We start from the raw sequence: 24,596 nt of genomic DNA, 5'->3' as shown, positions 1-24,596 counted from the left end.
TAGATCCAAGCGGTTTTAATCTGCAAGTGGGAGGGGGATGCACTTCCCAAAGGACCTTGGGAAAAGGGGCTTTTGAAAGATCACCCTCTGCACCGAGTATCCCCCTGCCCAGGGTCACTTTCCAAGAACCCCAAGTGGTTGCTCCAACTTTGGACCTCTTTTTTTGAAAGCACAAAGCCCTGATGCTTACAGGGACAGAAAACCTTCATGGGAGATAATTGCGCCTTAATTTTTTAAAGGATATCTTTAAAGTTAAATTTAGACCAGCTCAGCTTTCCTTCCATTAAGCAGTAAAAGTTACCAGGCACCTGCAGGCAGGCATAGAAACACCCTGCAGGGTTGGCTGAACGCGGCCTTGGCCCTCAGTGGCCAGGCAGATGAACCGCGGGGTTGGGGCAGCAGCACTGACGGCACCCTGGGATCCCAGCGCTGGCTGTGGTAGGACAAGTACCTTGAGGGTGGGACCTTGGCTTGAGCGCCACGTGCAGCCCCCGCGACGAGCGGGAAAGTCCTCCCAGGCACAGCGCCGCCTGGCGCGAGCCGGCCCTTGGGTCCCAGCTGGCAGCTGAGGGTGGCGGGCATCCCAAGTGCACCGCTCCCGCCCCGCCTTGCCCCAATCCACGATGGTCTGGGAGCTGCACCCAGGGCTCGGCGCAGGCGGTCCCGCAACAGCACCGAGCGCTTCGGTCGCCGGGCGGCAGTAGCGCCCCCTCTCAGAGCCCCGCTCATTCCCACCTGGGCTCGCTCGGAGTCGGCCTGTCTGTCGGGCCCGCCCTCCCGGCTCACTCCCTCCGCCCTCGTGCTCCTCCCGGGGTTCTTGGCACAGCCTCGGATTCCTCCCTCTCGCTGCTCGAGTCAGTTTCCCTATCGGCAGCGGCGGCAGCAGCCGCGGTGGCGGCGTGGGGAACATCTAGGCAGCCACCGCGCTTCTCGCGCTGGAGCGGGCGTCCAGCTTGGCTGCCCTCGGTCCTTCCCTGCCACGTTTCGGGTCGCCCCGCGCCCCCCACGCAGGCTAGCTTCTCTTCAAAGCGGGAAGGGCGCCTTGCAGGATCCCGCCGCCCCTCCACCCGGATCCCAGGTCTGGCGCTCCCCAGAGCGAGGCGCTCGCCGGGACTCCTGCCCCGCCAACCCTGACCGCCGGGGGGTGCCCCAGGGACGTAGCGCCGCGGAGAGGAAGAGGCAAAGGGGACCATGCGGCGCCTGACTCGTCGCCTGGTTCTGCCAGTCTTCGGGGTGCTCTGGATCACGGTGCTGCTGTTCTTCTGGGTAACCAAGAGGAAGTTGGAGGTGCCGACGGGACCTGAAGTGCAGACCCCCAAGGTAGGCGGCTTGGCGGCTCTCTGGCGCTGAGCCCGCGTGCAGGGTTTCCGGGCTCCGGGGAAACCAGGGCGAGGGTCTGGGTGCTGAGAGCCGGTAACAGCCGCCGGATGTGGCTACCATGTGATGTCTCTGGATTTTAAAACGCTCGGGGGCATCTCCGGACCCGCGGGGTGCGTAAGTGGCAGTGGGGTGTGGGTGGTGGGTGCGCGCTCGCCGGCGGAGCGGACCTCCCAAGTTGAGCTGCGCGCGAGGGTCCCGGGGCGGAGAGGGCGCTGCGGACTGGCGGCCCAGGGGCTGGCGGTCTCCGGGCGCTGCCAGAGAGTCGCCGGCGGTTGGGTCGGGCGGCACGGCCGGCCGGTGCCAGCGCCCGGGCGAAGTGTGGCGGCTACGCTGACCTCCTTCCCGCAGCTGCCAGGCCCGACCTGGGGAGGCCGGAGGCCGGGTGCACCGCGCACGCCTTGCAGCCTCTCGGCCGGCTGCCACCCCTGTTCTCTAACTGTTTCGACCGTCTCAGCGGCAGTGGAAGTTGAATGTGCCAGAACACCACGAAAGAGCCTGTAAAAACAGACGCCTTGGTATTGGCGGGGAGTTGAGGAAATGGCAATCCAAGTGGCTTTTCCAACTCCTGCCCAGTCAGTTCCTGTGAGGGAGCCAGAAGGTTCCCCCTATAGGTTCACTCTTACCTTCGGATTCAGAGCCCTGTAGGGGCAAAGGGAAAACTTCCCCATGGTTCTCTGAAGGTTCACTGGAAATCAGTTGACAAAAGGCAGATCAATAGGAGGAAAGGCATAGTAATTTATTTGATCATAGTTTTTCGTGACATGGGAGCCTTCAGTTTTCTCTTCACAGATTTGGCCCGGGGACACTGAAGGGGGATTTCCTGGCCAGCCAGGCAATCTTTATAAACTGGGTCCAATACAGTCGTCTAGGAGTCTGGGCAAAAGCCTTGGAGGAGCTTAGGGTCGGAAATGGGGGACTGAAAAACAGAAGATGTGGGCGGGAGGTGGAGTCTCACTAGTTAAGTACAGTACAGAGCGCCTACTGTGTGCCAGGTGCATAGTAGGTGCCTTCCTCATAAGTAGTTGTAGGAGTTGGGTGGTAATATGCTTGTTTCTATAGATCAGGAAAACAGGTTCAGGGTCTTTAAGTCACTTACCTTAAGTCGTTCTACTGGTTTGAATGCTAACCTCCACACTTAGGGTTTCCAGTATATCAAGTTGCCTCTCAGTTTCCCCTTTTTAACAAAGTCTTTTAGCACTTATGTTCTGGAATCTTGCCAGTGCTCAGTCGATTTCAACAAGCATTTATTTAGCACCTATTGTGTGCTCAGGCAGTGTGTTAGGTGCTATGGGTAGAGAGAGAGAGAATTTATTCTCCAGGGGGAGAGGAGTTCATTGCACCAGGATGTGAGGTGTGCCCAGGGCTAAGATGGTTCAGTGCACTGGGTGTCATGGGAGCCTGAGGGCTCCCTGGAGGAGGAGGACATAACAGAGCTGAGTTGAGAAGAATAAACAGGTTTGTCAGTAGATAGAAAGGGCATTCCAGGTAGAGGTTAACTGCACGAAACAGGCTCAGAGGAATGACACAGCACGTTGTATGAGTGTGGCATAATTTGAGCACCAAGTGTGTGGAGGTTGGAGGGATAAAGTCTAGAGAGGTGTGGAGGGGCTGGGTGGGGTAGGATCTTGTGGGTGTGAGGACCCCTGGAGAGGGTCAGGCAGTGAGGTGGCGAGGCCAGATCGATGACTTCAAACTGCCTTTATAGCACCAGATCACTTTTCTCACTCAGCCCCTGACCATAGATCTGGAGAGCTTTTCTTCTTTTTCCCTAGGTGGTTCTGCTCCCTGTGATGTAGTTAATGATGCCTGCAGAGACATGAACTTTCTCTGTTTTGCTTCGACCCTCATTACCTTAAGCTTGCTTATTCTTAGTTTACACCAGGAATCTGGGATGAGAGATCTGTTTCCTTCTTTGTGCACTCTTTGTCCCTCCTCCTCTCCTGCCTCTTCTTATCCTGGCGTGTGCTCAGCACACATTTATCACAGGCAGCTGTATGCCAGGCTCTGTGCTGGGTTTGGGGGCTGCTATGCTGAGCACGCTGTGTCCCTGTCCTTTGGCCTGGAGGTAGGGGGCCACTGAAGTTCCTGGACAAGGCAGAATTACAAACACATGAGTGGTACTTTGAGGTGGAGAGTGGTTTAGTAGCAGGATTCAGGACATCGTACTGTGCAGTCACAAAAGAGGAGGTTTTCTAGTTTTGAACCAGTTGCCCTTTTTCTTAACATCTTATTCCTTCTTTTCCTCATTTTCTGTATCCTTCTATAACCATGAATTTTTATAGACTTAGAAAATCTTGACGCCTTTTACTATCAGGTGTCTTCTTTTTTTGGTTGTTGTTAGTGGTGTTCTCCTTCCTGTTTTCCCCCTGTATGTGTGGCTTTGTGTGTCTACATATATATATTGTGTGTATTTGTGGATGTATTTTGTGTCTGGTGGATGAATGTCACTCTGTATCTTTTATTTATTTATTTATTTTTATTATACTTTAAGTTCTAGGGTACATGTGCATAGCGTGCAGGTTTGTTACATATGTATACTTGTGCCATGTTGGTGTGCTGCACCCATCAACTCGTCAGCACCCATCAATTCATCATTTATATCAGGTATAACTCCCAATGCAATCCCTCCCCCCTCCCCCCTCCCCATGATAGGCCCCGGTGTGTGATGTTCCCCTTCCCGAGTCCAAGTGATCTCATTGTTCAGTTCCCACCTATGAGTGAGAACATGTGGTGTTTGGTTTTCTGCTCTTGTGATAGTTTGCTAAGAATGATGGTTTCCAGCTGCATCCATGTCCCTACAAAGGACACAAACTCATCCTTTTTTATGGCTGCATAGTATTCCATGGTGTATATGTGCCACATTTTCTTAATCCAGTCTGTCACAGATGGACATTTGGGTTGATTCCAAGTCTTTGTTACTGTGAATAGTGCCGCAATAAACATACGTGTGCATGTGTCTTTACAGCAGCATGATTTATAATCCTTTGGGTATATACCCAGTAGTGGGATGGCTGGGTCATATGGTACATCTAGTTCTAGATCCTTGAGGAATTGCCATACTGTTTTCCATAATGGTTGAACTAATTTACAATCCCACCAACAGTGTAAAAGTGTTCCTGTTTCTCCACATCCTCTCCAGCACCTGTTGTTTCCTGACTTTTTAATGATTGCCATTCTAACTGGTGTGAGATGGTATCTCATTGTGGTTTTGATTTGCATTTCTCTGATGGCCAGTGATGATGAGCATTTTTTCATGTGTCTGTTGGCTGTATGAATGTCTTCTTTTGAGAAATGTCTGTTCATATCCTTTGCCCACTTTTTGATGGGGTTGTTTGTTTTTTTCTTGTAAATTTGTTTGAGTTCTTTGTAGATTCTGGATATTAGCCCTTTGTCAGATGAGTAGATTGCAAAAATTTTCTCCCATTCTATAGGTTGCCTGTTCACTCTGATGGTAGTTTCTTTTGCTGTGCAGAAGCTCTTTAGTTTAATTAGATCCCATTTGTCAATTTTGGCTTTTGCTGCCGTTGCTTTTGGTGTTTTAGACATGAAGTCCTTGCCCATGCCTATGTCCTGAATGGTACTACCTAGGTTTTCTTCTAGAGTTTTTATGGTATTAGGTCTAACATTTAAGTCTCTAATCCATCTTGAATTAATCTTCGTATAAGGAGTAAGGAAAGGATCCAGTTTCAGCTTTCTACTTATGGCTAGCCAATTTTCCCAGCACCATTTATTAAATAGGGAATCCTTTCCCCATTTCTTGTTTTTGTGAGGTTTGTCAAAGATCAGATGGCTGTAGATGTGTGGTATTATTTCTGAGGACTCTGTTCTGTTCCATTGGTCTATATCTCTGTTTTGGTACCAGTACCATGCTGTTTTGGTTACTGTAGCCTTGTAGTATAGTTTGAAGTCAGGTAGCGTGACGCCTTCAGCTTTGTCCTTTTGACTTAGGATTGTCTTGGCAATGCTGGCTCTCTTTTGGTTCCATATGAACTTTAAAGCAGTGTTTTCCAATTCTGTGAAGAAACTCATTGGTAGCTTGATGGGGATGGCATTGAATCTATAAATAACCTTGGGCAGTATGGCCATTTTCACGATATTGATTCTTCCTATCCATGAGCATGGTATGTTCTTCCATTTGTTTGTGTCCTCTTTGATTTCACTGAGCAGTGGTTTGTAGTTCTCCTTGAAGAGGTCCTTTACATCCCTTGTAAGTTGGATTCCTAGGTATTTTATTCTCTTTGAAGCAATTGTGAATGGAAGTTCATTCATGATTTGGCTCTCTGTTTGTCTGTTACTGGTGTATAAGAATGCTTGCGATTTTTGCACATTAATTTTGTATCCTGAGACTTTGCTGAAGTTGCTTATCAGCTTAAGGAGATTGTGGGCTGAGACAATGGGGTTTTCTAAATATACAATCATGTCATCTGCAAACAGGGACAATTTGACTTCTTCTTTTCCTAACTGAATACCCTTGATTTCTTTCTCTTGCCTGATTGCCCTAGCCAGAACTTCCAACACTATGTTGAATAGGAGTGGTGAGAGAGGGCATCCCTGTCTTGTGCCAGTTTTCAAAGGGAATTTTTCCAGTTTTTGCCCATTCAGTATGATATTAGCTGTGGGTTTGTCATAAATAGCTCTTATTATTTTGAGGTACGTTCCATCAATACTGTCACTCTGTATCTTATAGTGTGTATGTTCCTGAGAAGACAGGAAGAAAGACAGAGACTCCTTAGGTAACGCCAGAACAGTTTTATTTCCTGTGACTGATGTAGACAGGAAATGTGTATGACATGTCCAAAGGAGCACAGTGGTACCAAAACCCGACTGCATGTCAGAATCACCTGGAGAGCTCCATTAACATGCATATTTTTGGGCTTACTACAGAGATTATGACTCTGTGAGTTTGGGAGAAGGTTCTAGAATTACCGTTTTTACCAGGGCTGCATGTGATTCTGAAGCAGCCTATTGATGGTTGGCATTTGGAAGCTAGATGAAGAATACGAAGTCTGTTGACTGTGGTTGGTTGGCTCCATGTAAATATGGTCAAATGATTTTCTTCTTGAGTGTGCTCATGGACCTAACCTATGTGAGCCTATGTGTGCATATTAAATAACAGCCCTGAGTATTTCTCTTTACAAAGTCACAGACTCCATTTACATATATTAATTCATTTAATACTCACAACAACTACACAAGGGAGACAAGATAGTACTTTTATATAGATGACATTAAGGAGGTGAAAAATTTGGCCCAAGCTAACCAGGCTGTCCAAGTGGCAGCATCAGGACAAGAATGGAATGGGATCCCTCCTGAAACTGCCCACTGCTTGCTTTTTCCATGCCGTTAAACCCAGAGACTGCCTGAATTGACAGCAGGAATTCCCCCACCCACTTCCCAGAGCTCCCATGGCTCATCCCGAGATCCTCACCCTTAGAGAGCTCCAAGGGGGTTTGTGTAAGGGAGGTTCTAAGGCAGGAGTTACTGCAGAGGGACATCACTCCTGCCCTTGGAAGGCACCATGTGGGGCACAGGAAGCTCCCCTCACTGGAGGGAGCACACCCTGATGAGGGGAGTCCCTGTGATGGGGGGTTGCAGAGGCATAGGTTTAGGAGGCATTTGCCAGTGCAGAGACTGTTTCTTCAACAGTAGGAATTCGGATGGGACTTCTATCCATCATAGGGAAAAAAAATGGTTTTTGAATAAGTTCCGTGCTCTAGGTTTTCCTAGCATGTAATCATGGGGACAGGTCTTTGCCTTGGACATGCTGAAGCCTTGGAGAGGTTTTCTTCCTGCTCAGGCCTCCAGGCATCTTCCCAGCGTGGGTGAGGGAGTCAGCTTTTCTTCCAAAGCAAGGGGAGTGGGCTCCCTTCCCTTGAATATACTCAGAGAAGTCTGGAAAGGTGTAGAGATGGGAAAGAGCTGTATTAAGGGCTCCTGGCCTGGGGACCACCCGACCCTTAGATTCTGTGGAGCAGATTGCCTTCAGAGAGGTAGGTTCTGGTTCTGGGCCATCAGGCCGTTGTTCTCTTTTCCTCATGGTCTTAGGAAATATCTCCATTCACCTAATGACAGGATCTCCAAAGTGGGCAGGATGAAATGAAATCTCTGGTTGCTGGGCCCCAGTGCAGGTGAAGAGAAGAAGGCTTGCTACACTCCTGGTTTAAGGAAATTTATTAGATTTTTTTCTTAGTTTCAAGAAGGGCTCATTCTTTCTATTAATAGCCCAAGTAAAGAGTTCTTTAAATTTGACTTTTTAATGTTAATTTCATTCTTTTACTGCCTCCCCCCCAATTATCCAGCAAAGCTCTAATTTCTAACTGAAAAATCATGTAACAAATTCAGTGTTTTAATTCAGACTGTATTTGAATGGTAAATACTATGCCACTTAAAAGTAGCTGAAAAATGTTTTAATTTCTTCTCCCCCTATTATTCGTTTGCCATTTGGAGAATCATACAATAACTGACTAAAATTTAAAAAATATCAGCAAATTTGTCTCTTACTTCCAAGAAACTAAATATAGTCCGGGTGCTTAGGGCTTAGTAAAAGCAAAAGAACTGTAGGCCTGAGGGTAATTTTCGAGGAAGGTATTGGAAATGTAAAGGCTTTGAATAAAATGCCTCTGGCCCATGTAAGTGTATTGGTGCTGTACTAGAAATATAACAAACACCATTAAAAAATAGCTTGTCTTTCTCTAACATTTGCATCCCACCAATGCCTTAAGTATATGACACTGTTATTTTATTCCTCATTTAGTAGATAATTTCTCCCATTAAAAAAAGTCATGAATTTTAGAGAGAGACCTTATTAATCTACTGATGCTCAGTATGTGCATATTGGACTCTGTCCAGGGAATTTTGTAACCATCCAACGGGTTCTTGTTGCCCACTTCCTAGACAGAGCCGATGTATCAAGGCAGGGGAATTGCAATAAAGAGTTTAATTCACGCAGAGCGGCTGAATGGAAGATTGGAGTTTTATTATTACTCAAATCAGTCTCCCCGAAAATTCAGAGATTTTTTTTTTTTTTTGTAAGGATAATTTGGGGCCAGGGAGTGGGAAGTATTGATTGGTAGGGTTGGAGATGAAATCATGGGGAGTCGAAGCTGTCCTCTTCTTCTGAGTCAGTTCCTGAGTGGGGGCCACAAGACCAGATGGGCCAGGGTGGCGCTAGCTTGATCCACCCAGTGTAGGATCTGAAAAATATCTCAAGCACCAATCTTAGGTTTCTCAATAGTGATGTTATCCCTAGGAGCAACTGGGGAGGTTTAGAATTTTGTGGCCTCCAGCTGCATGACTCCTAAACCACCATTTCTAATCTTGTGGCTAATTTGTTAGTCCTGCAAAGGCAGTCTGGCCCCCAGGCAAGATGGGGGTTTATTTGGCAAAGGGCTGTTTTCATTTTTGTTTCAGTGTTCTTCCCAAAGTTAGTGCAGCCTACACCCAGGATTGAACAAAGACAGCTTGGAAGTTAGAAACAAGATGGAGTCGGTTAGGTCAGCTCTCTTTTGCTGTCCTAATTTTCTCATTGTTTTAATTTTTGCAAAGGCAGTTTCAGTGTGACTTTGGCATGACCAGAAGTAGCCCGTGATTTAGATGCATGCTCATCCTTTCAGTTGCTGTGCGGGTGCCTGTACAAGGCGCTGTGCTTTTTTTCCATTCTAAGGCAGTTCCCTGGAGCAGGCGTCTGGGTGGTGTTACGCAGCTGGCTCCTGCAGAGGCTCTTGTGAGTGACTGAGAAACATGGAGATAGCAGGTTGGAATCCCAGGTAGTCAAGAAATTGTATGTGGTCACTTTCTAGATGTCAAGAAGCTTTTTCTAAAACAAAAACAAAAACACTGAGCCTCTATCCCATGGGTCTGGTGAGAAATTCACCCTGGGTCATTTTTGGCCTTATTCTGGGTTGTCCCAAAGGCCCAGGGGCTTGTGCAGAGTCCAGGCCTCTGGTTGTCAGCGCTGAGTCAGTGGTGACTGTGCCATGTCCCAGCTCCCTTTCACTCTCCTAGCCCACTCTCTCCCCCAGGTCCCTGCAGGAGGCCCTATCCCAGGGACCCACAGATGTCTGTTCTAGTGTAATCTCTTTTAGTCAGACTGGGGAGCTCTATGTCTCCCTAACCTTTGTTTTCCAAAGTGACCTGATGTTTTTGGAAAGAAATACGAGGAATTCCTGTCTCAAACTTCCCGAGGCACAGAATGATACCTACTCAAATCAGAGAAGACAGAGGGGCGAAGCAGGAAGGGAAGATCCATTAATGGCCCTGTCACAAGCCTCCCCAATCTGTCCAGAGACTAACCTTTTTCAGGGGGGCTGCCCATCTGGTTGTATCATTTAAAAGTGCTAATTTCCACTCATCAGAGGTCATTTATAAACTAAACAGGGACAGAATAAGGCTGCCGTGGGCTGATGCCTGAAGCCCAGTATTCCTGCACAGCCTGGTTTTCGTGCCCTCTGATTTTGCCTCCTGCGCCTACATCCTTCACCATGCCTCCCCATCCCAACTTTCTGAAGTGGTCTTGAGACCCAGGAACCAATTTTTGAAGACCTTCATTGCTTGAGCCCTTGTTTCATTTTTAATGTTTGCGGTATTGTCACTCTTCTATAGCATCCCGAAGTCCCCAGTGCATTTTTTGGAAAATAATCTGAATTGGAAAGCAGGGCCAGATCCCCAGCTCCTCTCCTGGGGGAGCCTGTGAACCCTGCCATGGCTTTTGAACATTCTACCCCAGAGACCCAGAATCGTAGACTCGCCATCTGTTTGGGGAAATGAGTCTGGACGTGCCCGTGCCCTCTACCACTGGCTACAGACCCCTGCCACTTGCCTGCATTTATCCCGGGCTAGGTGTGAGCCTTTTTCCTGGCAGGGTCCTCAGAGACTCATGCTGCATGCAAGCGGCAGGAGATAGAGTCCCACCTTCTCTTCGTAGCTCCCATCATGTCAAGATCAAGTATGTTTTACTCTGAGTTTCCTGATAGACATGGCAGCTGGTGCGGCCAGTGGCAGCGCCAGGGATGACTGAGATTCCTCTCTTCCTGGCTCAGTCACCTTGACTGTGAAATGGGAGCAGCCCACTCTAGAACTGTCTGACCCCCACTTCCTTGCCGGCAGTCTGAGTCTTTTCAGGTTAGTTGTGAATAACTCTGAAGTGAGACCTTACGGCTATAAATAATTATACCGTGGATACTCTGTGCCTGTTACTTATTTTTTAATTATTTTACCAGAAATGCTAGATTAACCAAAAAATAAATCAGTCTCAGTCCTCAGATGTTGAGCTGATTAAGAAAGAACCCCTTTGGGATACTGAAGAACATGAACACACACATATACACCCACAGGCACACACACGCAGAGGCACCCTGGGGAATTCTGCAGGAGCTCCTGCAATGTGCTGGCTCTAGTATTTTGGTATTTCAGAATAAATGGCCTGATGTGACCTTCTGGGGTGACAGTCTTTGCATTTGGCAGTGGCTGCTGTCATCCCAGGGCCTAATGAGCGCTAGAGGCTGACAGAGGGACAGAGAAGGGGACATCTCTGTGGTGTGGGAAGTGTGTGCCACCCAGCGCATCCTCTTTCCTCCTGCTGTTCTGTCCATGCTGCATCCTCCCCTTCACATTCTTCCTCTGTCCCCTGAAAAGCCAGCCAGGCTATACAGCCCCAGGGTCCTGGGACAGGGGCTCCAGTAGTGGCCGGCCCTCTGCCCTTTGCCCTCTGTTCTGTAGGAGCCCAACACTTCCCTGCAGGCCCCAAGGTCAGGAGCAGCCTCCTCTGAGAGCACTGCTCTGGGCACAAAGCTAGTTCTTTCCTGAAGGAAGGAGGTTGCCACTCTGGCCCTTCTGTCAGCAGGAGCCCTTATCGCTGGGAATACAGAGCCATGTGATCCCCTGCATCCCGGACAATGCTGATTTCAAGTACAGAGCCTCTTCTGCATACCATTTCCTGGAGACAAGATGAGGCTCTTAAAAAATAATTAAATTCGCCTCATGTCACTTATCTTCTTAACTATAAGCACTACCGAGATCTTTCAAGGAAATGCAGGAGAGCAGGGCACACTCACCATGTCCCTGCACTGGGATTTGAATGCCAAGATGAAGAGAACAACCACCCTGGCTGCCTTCTTCCTAATGATCCTGCAATTGCAACCCCATCTGCATGCATGCTAGGCCAGGAGAGAGCCTGAAACATCTATAGAACTAGTAGGACCACTCTCTTGACAAGCTCTCTCCAGAGAGGTTAGCTGTCTCTTTTCTCTGTTTGCACTATGGTTTGGAAATAAGGATTTTCTTCCTTAGTTGTCTGGGCTGAAGATTTATGTAGCTTCTCTTATTCCTCAGAGAACGGTAATCATTCATGTCCCTCCCACCCCCACCTCCCAGCCATAGAGACTGGTCCAATCAATATTTATGTGCCCAGCTCTCGCAGCTGCAACATGCAGGCATAATAGATGCCAGATTCCTTGATGGCCATTGAAAAATTAACTGGTGCCTGTATTTCAGGCTCATTGTTTCCCAGGATCTCAGGGAGATCAGGCCACGTGGTCTGTGGATTAATTAAGGCACCCAGATAATTGGCTATTAATAGATGGCCAATTGATGGCTGCCAGCTGGGTGCTGAATTGACTAATGTCCTCATGGTGGGCAGGTGGTCTTTATCAGAAGGGGAACTAGCTGAAAGACTCGACTAATTAAAGGGTGAATCAGGAAAAGAAGATAAAAGGTAGGTTCTTTCCCCACCACTTGGTGTGATGTTTTACAGCTTACAAAGCGTTTATATTCACAAATGCCTCATTTGATCCTTACTGTGACCTTATGAGGTGAGTGTTATTATTATTCTCGTTTTCTGAAGTGTGATGAATCTGAGGTTATAGCAGGGTGGGGACTTGGGCAAGCTAGCCTAGCCAGGAAGTGGGCTTGAACTTGCTCTTTTGACTGCCATGCATATGCTATTTCTGTTAGAGCCATGCTCAACTTCAGGTGAGATTCCTTTGCCAGGGAAAATGAAATATATACATGTATGTTATATGTTTGTTTTCATATGGACAAAAAACTAGTGCACTTGCTGAGAAAAGATGCCCTCCCTCTGTGAAAATACCAGCATTGCTTTTTTTTTTTTTTTTTTCTTTTTTTTCAGTTTTATTTTTTAACTTACAGAAGGGAACTGGAAAAGGGATTAAGGGAAATACAGAGCTTGTCTCTGGAAGGCCAACAGAGGGTCTAGAGGACTTTGGGTTTTCTTCTAGGAAAGACCAAGTTTAACCCATGCTTGGGCCAGTCAGGGCCAGTCCACAGGATCACTGCTTTCTGGAGTGGGAAGAGCTGGGACTGTAACAGCAGACTCGGTGGTACGAGAAGTGGAGAGAGGCTCTCCACCCTTCCCCCTCCCCACAAGTCCCACTATCAGGTACTGACTCTGGCCTTACCCAGGAGCCCACGCTGCCCTGCTACCACCTCCCTCCTGGGCCCGCAGGGTTTGCTGGCAGGACAGGAGGCTGTGCTGTTCATTCCTAGGCTGCTCCAAGTTAGAAATCAGCAGGGTTGTGGAGTTAAGACACAAACTGTTTGAGTCCCTTTCTTAATGAATGTGGTCCTTAAACCATCGGAAGCAATTCCCTTCTAAAAGGAAGAATGTAATTTGAAAAAAACCTAACACATCCTATTTGAAATGTAAGACAAGTGCCTGGGGAAATGACTCCAGGAAGTGACTTTAGAAGATACCCAAGGTCACCTTAATGTAGGGTGTCCTGCCTGCATCTCTAATGCCGGAGTGTCCTGCCCACGCCTCTAATGTGGTGGGCACCCTGCCACGTCTTGCTGGTTAGCCTTGAAAATTGATGGACAACCCCGCAGTTCTGTCTGGTTGGTGGCCTGCTGGTTCTACCCAGTACAGGGACCAGACTCTTTGTGGAGGATTTGGAGGTTGGGTTTGAGTTATGTAGTTGCTGCCCACGTATATGTTTAAACTTAGGAAAGCATAAGATCAGGAGGCTGCTAATGTCTTCCTGGATATTTTGTCTGCTGTTCCAGTAAGCTCCTGGGCCCGTGGTGGTGTTTTTGTGCATGGCCTAAACAATAAAGTTGGTGCTCTGCTCTAAGATCCCAAGGAGAAACATGACTTTTTTACTCTTGTCCTTTTTCCCCAAGCCTGGCAACGTTAAAGGACACTGCATTTTTAAAAACTATGTGTGGAATAAGAATGAAAAGAAATGTAAACCTAGATGACCCTGATATTTTCCCTCTCCACTTGGAAGCCCTGATGGTTTTCTAATCATTTGCTCAGATCAACTCTCTATAATTCTCCCTGCCTGTCTTAAAACTGAAATTATGATTTCTGCTCCAGATTTTAGCTTTTCTCCTAAAATTGAGTGTATATTTTGGTAAACTTCTTGGCAGTATCTACTAAAGCTAAACATATGTGTACATCTATGACCCTGCAATTCAACTCCTACATATAAACCCAACAGAAATGCTGTGTATTTTAGGGAATGTCATGCACTTGAATTAGAGTAGGCAAAGTTTTTCTGTCAAGGGCCAGTAAGTATTTTTGTTTTGTTTTGTTTTTTAGGTTGTATGGTCTCTGATGTGACTATTCAACTCTGCAGTTGTAGTTTGAAATACAATATGTAAATGAATTAGTGTCACTGTGTTCCAATAAAACTTTATTTATGGAAGCAGATATTTGAATTTCATATATTTTTCACATCTCATGAAGTATTCTTCTTTTGGTATTATTTTGAAAGATTTATAAATATAAAATCCATTCTTAGTTGGACAGGTGGCAGGCCAGATTTGACCCACAGGCTGTGTGATTCCATTTATATAAAGTACAAGAACGGGCGAAACTCATCTCTGGCATTGTAAGTCAGTTCATGGTTACCTTGGTTGGGGTTACTGACCGGATGGGGACAGGACATTTTGGGGCACTGGCACTGTTCAGTTTCTTGATTGCGGGGCTGGTTACACAGGTACATTCACCTTGTGAAACTCCTTGAGTACATGTTATTTTCTCTTTGTGCGTTCTACTTCAGTAAAAAGTTTAAAAAGAAAGATCTGAACTGAGTGTGTGGCTCCTGACTCCAGGTTTTGGCACCTCATTTAGGGTTGGAGCCTAGCAGTTTCCATTCTTTCTATAGCCATTGGCTTCTGTTTCCCAAATAAGTCTTTGGAAAAGGTCTTGGTTTGAAAGTTACCCAAGTCTTATTCCCTTTTATAGACAGAGAGACATTTAGCAACTGTTATGGCGCAGGCACCAGCTAACCAAAGTATGTGCTGGATCATAGGAAGATGACGGGTCCTAGAGTGGAGAGGCATTCAGGACAATGGGAACTGTGAGTAGGACTTTGGCTGGTATAGTAGCCCCATGGTACATCTGGGATGAAATCTACCTAGAGTTATAGGTGAGAGGTGAAAGTGTGATTGCAGAGAATAGAATTATGTGATGTGAGCTACTGGCTTGTAGAAAACTAGGTTCTTGTTTCTGCATCCAGAAGAACAGGCAGAGAACTAACAAACTGAGCCTGTAGTAAGTGTTGGGTGCTTTCTGAGTTAGTCATCTATTCTTTTTAACAACCCTGCATGGCCAGCATTCTTAGCTTGGTTTGTCATGTGACGAACACCAAGGCTTAGGGAAGTTTTGTGACATATCCAAGATCATGCTGTTTATAAGCAAGCCAGGGATCTAGATTCCATACCGGGTCTGTCTGCCTCCAGAGCACCCAACCTCTTTCCACTTCCATATGCTCACCCCAAGCTTCCTTCCCTCCCCTCACAGCCACATTGAGTCTGTAAAAGGCAGGACTTGAATACATTTTTCCCTTTGCAACTTGCCTTTAGAGCTGGGTTCGCTGTGCTTGCCAGAGTGAACAGTTTAGATCAGAAATGGTTGAATGAAATAGTCTTACATCAGAAGCTATCTCTTTCAGGATGAGTCATTTTAAAACAATGTTTAAAGAGAAGACTTTACAGTATTTTCAGAGAAATATGTTGTGCTTTCACTGCTATCTGACATCCTCTTATGAATGCTGTCCTGCCACAGATGACTGGGAATGTGTCTGGTCCTAGGGTTCAACTTTAAAAAAGGAAGTCTCCAAAGTATCACATTTTTGAGAGTGTGAAGGTGCTTTAGGAATACCTCAAGACGGATTAAAGAGAGGACAGTGAGGAATTAACCAACAGATGCTGAAAATACAAAGGCCATTGTGGATGGCTAAAAACTGCAGCATCACCCCTCAGAGAGGACTCGTCCTGTGTTTAGCATAACAACACCAATTATTTGGTTGTTTGTGCTGAGGAGTTGCAAGCTATCATGTGCCGGGAAAATACTCAGCATGGAGCAGTAATTATGGATCAGCTGATAATAAAGGATGTATTGGATTGACTGCTAATTAGATTATTAGCTGCAAAAACAAATACCTGCTATTAACCATAAATAAGCTGCACTTATGATATTTTCTATGTTTTATGCTTACTCCTTTTTATAATGTGCATTTCTTTTCTTTCTGTGCCAAGGCTTTCCATTTTCCCTAGTCATACTGAGCGTATTTGTGGGTCAATAAACATTGAGCCACAATTAAAATATTCTTTTTTCCTTCCATTCTCCTGGAGAATGGGGTGGAGAAAGCTGACATGCATCGAGCGTCACGTGTAAGGTCCTTGGTGAAGTGTAGTCTGTTTTCTCAGGGAAGAAATAAGGGCTCTTTCAAGGCTGGATCTAGGTCTTTCCTACGGGCACAGAGTCTTTGTGAAGGGTAAGATCTCTGTGAAATCAATGCTGCAGTTAATTGCCAAAGAAATGACCATGTTGCTCTTCCTTCTTGTGGCACTTTGAGGTTTGGTCCTTGTTTTTCAAGGTGGCTGAGAATGAGTCCTTGGGAGCCTCAGGTGCCTGTATCCCCAACTCCTCACTACCAAAGAGGGCCTCTTCCTATAAGTAGGTTGACTGTGTGTCCCCAGCAGTGTGAGGTGCCAACTGCTTTTCTGTCCAAGCAGACCCTGGGTTCTGTGGGTAGGATGATCTGCCAGAGCTCCTGGGCGCACAACAGGATGTCTGGAGAGAGAAGTTGCATCCAGCAGGAGGCTCTGGCCGTGCTCTCAATAAGTGGCACAACTGACCGTCAAGCGTCCTGCATTCAGTGCTAGCAGAAGACCTGGTTTGTGGCCTCCGTTATTCGCCAGGAGTCTATGTAGGAAGAAGAGGCTTCCAGGGGAGAGGTGAGTGTGAGTGCCTTTTAGGAGAAATGCTGGGGGCTTTATCTGTGTCAGTTATTCATTCCTCACAACCACCCCACAAGGTGGGCAGGCTAAGATTCAGCTACCGCTACCAGTACAGTCATACTGGTTATTTAAGGCCGGTGCCTTTCTCTTTAAACAGTGCCTGGGAGGTTGCAGTGAGCCGAGATTGTGCCACTGCACTCCATCCTGGGCAATAGAGGGAGACTCTGTCTCAAAAACAAACAAACAAACAAAAACAAAAAAACAGTGCCTGAACCACGCTAGTTGTTAACATTTTCTCTTTTCAATATTATCTCTGGATGGTGTATCGATTACCTTTATTTTTACCAGTGAGGGACCTGAGGTCCTAAAGGTCCAATATATTGCCCAACACAACAAGGGTGACATGATTGGGGGAGGAAATCCAACCTTACAGAATAACGCCTGGTAAATGTAAATGCAATTGTCAAATGTTTATCCCCATTTATCCCCGCAAAGATTCTCTTCTTCCCCTCAGCCTCACTTTCCACTTTGACTCAAAAGAGAAAACACAGCTATCCATTTTGCAGTTCCTCCCACCATGAATAAGTGGTGGAACTAAGACAGGACATAGGATGCTAGAGCCCTGGCAGGAGTACCACTGGGGCAGTTGGCAAGCGAGAAAGATGGGTGAACTCCTTGAAGGTTTCCTCCTTTCAGTGCCTATCAAGCGTGGGGAGACAGAGTGGGCAAAATCACCTGTCCTAGGCCACTGGATCAAGTTCATCTGAACATCCTGCAAACCCATATAGGGCGTTGCTATGTGGGAAGCCCTGTGTAGGAAGCAGGGGTGAATCCTGAGGGAGTGTGGGGTGTGTAGCAGCAGCTCTCTGCTGGCCCCTCCCTCACCACTTCTGATTCCCGAACACTGTGTTCCTCTTAGATGTATCGCTGTATTACCGGAAAGATACAACTGTGTCTCTGGGGAGGCTGTTTAATGGAAGGAACTGCAAGATGGATAGCTGTCTTTTCTCTCTTTTGAGTCAAAGCGGAATGTGAGGCCAAGGGGAAGAAGAGAATCTTTACCGGGATACATGGGGATAAAAGTTTGAGACAATTGCTTTAGCTCAGAAAACTGTGTTCAACCAGTTTAATCTCATCCTTAAAGCTGTTTCACTAAAATAGGAACCTGTTATTCCACAGGGATGCTTATTAGAAGAAGAAGGATTTAGGGAGGTCTTTTAAAATCATTTTAGTGATTTTTTTGAAAGAAGCATTTGCCGGAATCCACTTGTCCCCAAAGCATCTGCTGTTTTAGGAGCATAACACTAGTGGAAGCATAACAGGAAGGGAAAGCCAGCGTCAGGATAGGAGATAGGCTAACTGAGCAACCCACTTTTATTTAGTCAGTGTAGGATGCCTGTTGTGGGTTCTATGCTGTTTTGGGCACCATAGACCAGGTAGCCCATGGGTCAAATGCAACCCCCACTTTCTCCACTGTTTTTGTATGGCCTCTGAGCTAAGAATGGTTTTTATATTTTGTAATGGTCAGAGAAAAACTCCAAAGATAAATAATATTTCATGACACATGAAAATTATTAATACGTGAAATTCAGACTCCATGGTTCATCAATAAAGTTTTATTGGAGCACAGTAACATTCATTCCTTCACGAATTGCCTATGGTTGCTTTTATGCCACAATGGCCAAGTTGAATAGTTGTGATAGAGACTGTGTGGCCCACAAAACTTAGATCTTTACAATGGAAATAGAAAATATTTTGTGTATTTTTTATAGAAAACAAGAATTTATAGAAAATGTTTGCACACCCCTGACCTTTTGTTTCTCAGTGTGGCTCATGGACCAGAAGGGTTAGTGTCTCTTATAATTCATTAGAAATGCAGAATATCAGTCCATTTCAGACCTACTGATTCAAAATCTGCATTTAGTAAGATCCCCAGGTAATGTGTGTGCAATTAAAGTTTGAGAAGCCTGCATTAGATGATGTGCTTGCTCGTGAAAAGCCTGTATGAATCGTACTCCACAAGACCAGCTCTACATTTGGTGCCACTTGTCCTTATTTTCTTGGAGTTACATGTGATTCCAAGCTCCCGTTCCCCCATGTGGGGACGGGGATTCCTCTTCTACTCACGGCTTCACAGCGATTCCGGAAGCTTCCTCCATGCCAGGTAATGTGGGAAGAGCTTGTAGTCTTCCAGCTATCACCATCACGACTGTTTCGTCATTGACTGTGCCCTTCACGTTCTGCTGATCCTGGGCTAGTGGCTTCCCTGTGGTACCCGGAGCCCCCTGTGTCCAGCAGCTGGCCTTCCTAGGAGCATCACACAGCCATTTTAATTGGGCTCTGCTACCTTCTGGGACACCCACCACTCTCAGGACTGGCTGTGTTCCATTCTCCTTCCAAGCTGGAGGAATTCCCTCTCTCTCTAGTCCTCAAAGGCATTGCCCTTTTTTTTTTTTTCACCCCCTGGGCTATTCATTCTTTCAAATAACACTGGCTTTTGTAAATGATAGAAGATGGCCTATTTCCTGGTATCTCTGCTTTAGGCTTAGGAATACGATCTTCCTGGAAGCTAGGGAGCATTTGGATCTTGGTTATCTGCTGAGGTCAGGGGTTGGGGCAGGGCCAAGGCGGGAGTGGGAGGTAGATGGAAGTGAGAACAAGTGCAAACAAATATCCTATTATCCTAGCACCTCTACACCATGTTATGATGCAGTTGAGGGGGCATAACTAACACCATCTAGGACAGTACTGAATCTGGGATATCTTCCTGTAGAACAGGAGACAGGTTCTGTGGGAGCTTAGAGAAAGAGAGATTATTGGGCGGCAGTGGACAGGGAGGTGTCTTCCTAAGGTGGCAGGACTCAGCATGAGTGACTAGAGATGAATGGAAACCAGGAGTGGGCCAGATTGAGGAAAAGTTCAAAAATAAAGCCATTTGCTTATTTTTGTTCTAAGACCAGAGGGTGTCGGATTTCCTCAGTTGGGAATATTATACTCCACTCACTGGGGACTTTTTCAGTAAATGTTTTGGGTTTAAGGATTTTAATTGTCTGTAGTATGTTCATTGCTCTTAAAAAGGCAATTCAGTGAAATTTGAACTTGGCATTCCCTTTCTCTTACCCTTCTGGCCTAAATGAGAGTAGCTGTGTATGTTCTATATTTCTCACCAGGCTTGATTCTGGCTTTTCTTGACCACCTGTTTTCAATTTTAATTTGTGTAGCTGCTCTTAGAGAAATTACCTGTGGGGAAGTCATCTTGCCTGTCTAGATTGCTTACAGATGAAGCCTTAGCAGGGCCATGGCCAAAGTCACTTAGAATGCCCTTGGACAGGCATGCTGGGCATCCCGAGTTCAGAAGATCTGAGTCCATGCACATTGGTTGGAGAAAGCAAACTGTGAAGACATCCCTGCTGGTGTGACCAGGTCCTGGAAGAATTGTTTCTTGTGTATACCAAACACAGAGGCTGGCAGATCCGCAGATGTTATTTGAAATGTGTGCTGATCCACTGCACCTCTTTCCAAATTGCTCTCTTAGGAAGCTGAAGCAGGAAGGGTCCTAACACAGTAGACATAGAAATATACTCATCATATACCAAGTATAAAAAAAAGAGGATTCAAAATTGTGTCCGTGGCCAGGCTTGGTGGCTCATGCCTGTAATCCCAACACTTTGGGAGCTGAGGAGGGTGGATCACCTGAGGTCAGGAGTAAAACCCTGTCTCTACTAAAAACACGAAAATTAGCCGGGCATGGTGGCACATACCTGTGGTCCCAGCTACTTGGGAGGCTGAGGCAGGAGAATCACTTGAACCCAGGAGGTAGAGGTTGCAGTGAGCCAAGATCACTGCACTCCAGCCTGGGCAACAGAGTGAGACTCTGTCTAAAAAAAAAAAAAAAAATTTACCTACATGGTAGGATACTAATTTGTTTAAAACAAGATATATACATTGAAAAAAGATGTAGAGAGAAAATCAAAATGGATGATTTACATAAATAGGCTATTGTCTATGTGATATTTCTCACTGCAACTTATTTATCTATCTTCTCCTTTTACTCACCACCCTCTCCTTCACCCCCTTTGAGATAAGCAACATAAGAATCTGGATATGTGAACTTCAATAGCTTTCTCTCTGCATTGTGTAACCAGTTTGTAAACATGTATAAACATTTACAGATCTGTTTTGGTTGTTATTAAAAAGGAGAGTGAGAGATTGATCACATTATATATACGTTGCATCTTCTCCACTTAAGTGTATGTTCTAGAAATCCTACTGGTCAGCTAGCTCATTATTTTTAATGACTGCATAATATTCTGCAGTGTGGATATAACTTATTTCCATTTGATGAGTACACACCTTATCTCTCGTCTCTTGTTGCTATAGACAGAGCTGAAATACTCTATGTACACATATTCTTACATGTTAGAGCTTTTGCTTCTAAAGTATACCTTTTGAGAAGTGGGAATTCTGAATCAAAAGGGGTCTGTAGTTTTTATATTATGTATATTTTAAGATTGCTTTGTAAAACAATCTACATTTCCATTAGCAAAGTATGAGAGTACTCTTTCCCTAGCATCCTCTTTGGTATAAATGTTGTCATTTTCATTTTGCCAACCTAAAGAGTATGAAATGGGATCCAATTATAATTTTATATTCCTCTGATTACCAGAGAGGTTGAGTATGTTCTATATGTTTATTGCAGGTAAGGATCTGCCCTTCTGTGAAGGGTCTATTCATATCCTCTCCCTATTTTTCTACTGTACTGTTTATCTTTTTGTTGACAATTAAAAGAGCTCTTTGCCTGTTATTGATAGCTCTTTATTGGTCATATATGTTGCAGATTTTTTTTTCTGATTAATTTGTTAATACCATTGACTTAATGCTATATATTGCCATATAACTTTTTGGCTTTGAAAAATATAATCAACTATGTCTTTTTAAAAAATAGCTCATGAATGCCCTGTCTTGATTGAAAAGATTATCCTAAGTCCTAGATTGTACACAGAATATCCCAAATTTCTTCTTTTATATGATTAAAAAAACAAAAAACTTTTAAATCTTAGGTCCATCTGGGATTTATTTTTATGTCAGGTTTGAGGTAGGGATTCAACTCTTTTTCTTCCAAAACGAATAGTCATTTGTGTCAACATCATTAATTAAATAAGCCATCACTTCCCCCACTAACTAAAAGACCATTTTGTCATATAATTTCCCATAAACATTGGGTTCTAGTTCTGGGAACTCCATTCTTTTCTACGGACCTATTTGTCTTTTACTATGGCAATATCATACTTTTTTTTACCAGAATTTTCTTATTAAATCCAGTAGTTACTTCTCAGTCTCTTGAATTTCCTAAGTATAAAAATCACATCATTATCAAAATAAGTAAAATTTTTCTCTCCTTTTTGAGATTATCTTGACTATTTTATTGTCTTATTTTGTTGTATTCATGAGAACATTCAAAATTAAATGTCATGGCAGTATAGGACTCTCTTGATTTTGATGCACATGGCTTTAGTGTTCATTATTTACTGCTCACCTTTATTAGATATTCTGTATCACATTTTAACTTGCCTTTTGATTTACTTTGAGTTTTTATTAGTTTTTTTTTTTGGATTTTTATATTTTGATTGAATCATATTTCTCTTTTATTGATGCAGTGATTTATTTTGATTTTCTTGTTTTGAATCATCCTTGAATTCCTGGAATAAACCATATTTAGTTATAGTTTATTTTTATTTATACTACTGGGTTGTATTTGTTGACATTCATTTGGAATTTTAACATCTATTTTCATGAGTTGGATTTGTTTATAGTTTTTTTTTGGTACTTTGGTTTTAGATTTAAGTGTATATTGCTTTGACAAAATGAATTAGGGAAATTTTTTAGCAGATGAGAATAGTTTAAATAACTTTCACTGATTTATTCTTTAATGATCATATAGAACTCAGCTGTGAAATTATCTAGTTCTATTGACTTCTTCAATGGTAACCCTTTAGTCACCTTCTTTGTCTCTGCCGTGATACCTCTAATTGCGCACCAAATTCTGGTGTCTCATTGTTTGGGCACACAGCAAAATTGCATTTCACATTCTCCCTTGCTTTAACTAGCATGTAACTAACTTGGGTCCAATAAAATGGAGTAGAAATGATGGGTTCTATTTATAGGCCACACTATAAAACCTCCCATGCACACTCTACCATATTCTTCTCCTTCTGCCAGATAATGTAGGGCCACATGATGTAAGATGCTTTGGTCTCTAAATAACTGAATGGGAGAAAGCTCCCCTATTGTCCAGAACACCTACCCAAGACTACTATGTAAGCAAGAACTTCTACTTGTTAGCATAGCCTATCTTCCACTATTGCATGTGGTAGCTGGTCTTTTCACGTTTTCTACTTCTTCTTTGGTCAGTTTGGGTAGTATCCATTTTGTTAGTAAATTCACCCATGTCTTTTAGGTTTTCAAATTTTATCAGAGTTGCACATAGTATTCTCTTCTAATTCTCTGTTCTACACCTATTGTCAAATCTCCATTCACGTTTCCAATCATATGTATTTTATCCTTTCTTAAACCTACTCCATCTTATAAGATGTTTTCAAAGAGCCAGTTTTTGCATTTATGTACCTTCCTATTAATTTCATTTTTATTCATTAATTTTAACTTTCTTGCTAGTAGTTTTCTCTATTTTTGAATATTCCTGTTTTAGAAATAATTAGGGCATGTAAGGTTGTACATTTCTTTTGCATGCAGCCTTTGCTGTGTCCCATACATTTTGACTGTCTTCCTCTTCAGTTCTTACTAGATGATTTATATTTTTAATTTTGATTTTCTATTTGTCTGAAAAGCTACTCAGGTAGGAGCATGTTTCTCAATTTCAAAATCCTTAGGATTTTTGATACTTTTAATTTTGGATTGTATCGAATTATGAGATGAGAATGTGGCCTATCAAATCTTTACTTTTCAAAATTTTTAAGTTTTTATTAATGACCAATTACATAATCAATATTTAAAGTGTCTTTTGGACATATGAAAGAAAGCCCCTGAATATTCTTTTTTTTTTTTTTCCTGAGATGGAGTTTCGCTCTTGTTGCCCAGACTGGAGTGCAATGGCGTGATCTCGGCTCACTGTAACCTCCGCTTCCTGGGTTCAAGTGATTCTCCTGCCTCAGCCTCCCGAGTAGCTGGGACTACAGATGCCCGCCACTTCGCCCCGGCTAGTTTTTTTGTAGTTTTTAGTAGAGACGGTGTTTCACCTTGTTTGCCAGGATGGTCTCGATCTCCTGACCTCGTGATCCGCCCGTCTCGGCCTCCCAAAGTGCTGGGATTACAGGCTTAAGCCACCGCGCCCGGCCTTAGATAAATATTCTTGATCCAACTTATCATTCTTTCTTGGTTTATATCATTTTTTGGTCTGCTATTTCTGTTCAATTCTGAAATCATACATTATAATTTTATTTTTATCAAAATCTCTTATCAAGAGTTTTGGCTTTATGATATTTTAGTGCTATTTTGTTTTGTTCTTAGTGATTTGTATTTGAATAAATTGTGCCTTAACATTCAATACCTTATCTGATGTTAATATCGTCTGTTCTGGTTTGTTTTCATTTGCATTTGACCATCTATTTTTAATCTTTCTTTACGGCATAAAATGTTTCTTACAAATTACGTATAGCTCTCCATTGACCTGAATACATATTTTTATTTTTCAGTCCAATCTGATGATATTTGTATTTTAATAAGAATGTTCAGCTTATAAAAATTAGTGAAACAAGAGATATGATTAAATATATACCATTTATTTTACTTTTATCTTTCTCCATTTGATTACTTTTGCTGGTTTGGCTAATTACTACTTCAATTTCTCTTTCCCTTTTTAATTTGGACATCTTACTGTATACCATCTATGCTGACTGTTATCTTTATTTCCAGGACATTCACAGGCATATTTCTATGCAATCAAGATATCAATGATGATTTTACACCCCCCTCCTTCTGCCAGGATGTTTTACTCA

The 24,596-nt window shown here is 44.1% G+C and overlaps 1 protein-coding gene across 4 annotated transcripts in view; it reads left to right on the top strand.

Annotated features, from left to right (window-relative positions):
• The first annotated feature begins 577 nt into the window (after positions 1-577).
• GALNT14 (polypeptide N-acetylgalactosaminyltransferase 14) overlaps positions 578-24,596 on the top strand; it is a 236,826-nt gene continuing 212,807 nt past the window's right edge. For 3 of the 4 annotated variants that reach the window (XR_002732623.1, XM_023217302.1, XM_023217303.1), the window contains exon 1: positions 874-1,320. Coding sequence is in view for 3 of the 4 variants with exons in the window: in XM_023217302.1 (XP_023073070.1) it covers positions 1,192-1,320 (129 nt within the window). In the remaining variant the exon portion in view is untranslated. Of the gene's footprint in view, positions 1,321-24,596 lie in introns of all 4 variants that reach the window. The other variant, XM_023217301.1, reaches the window with a different exon arrangement.

The sequence above is a fragment of the Piliocolobus tephrosceles genome, chromosome 15, assembly GCF_002776525.5.
Source record: "Piliocolobus tephrosceles isolate RC106 chromosome 15, ASM277652v3, whole genome shotgun sequence".
Classification (NCBI taxonomy): Eukaryota; Metazoa; Chordata; class Mammalia; order Primates; family Cercopithecidae; genus Piliocolobus; species Piliocolobus tephrosceles.
The sequence above is the reverse complement of the archived record's forward strand: the minus strand, read 5'-3'. Positions and strand labels throughout refer to the sequence as shown.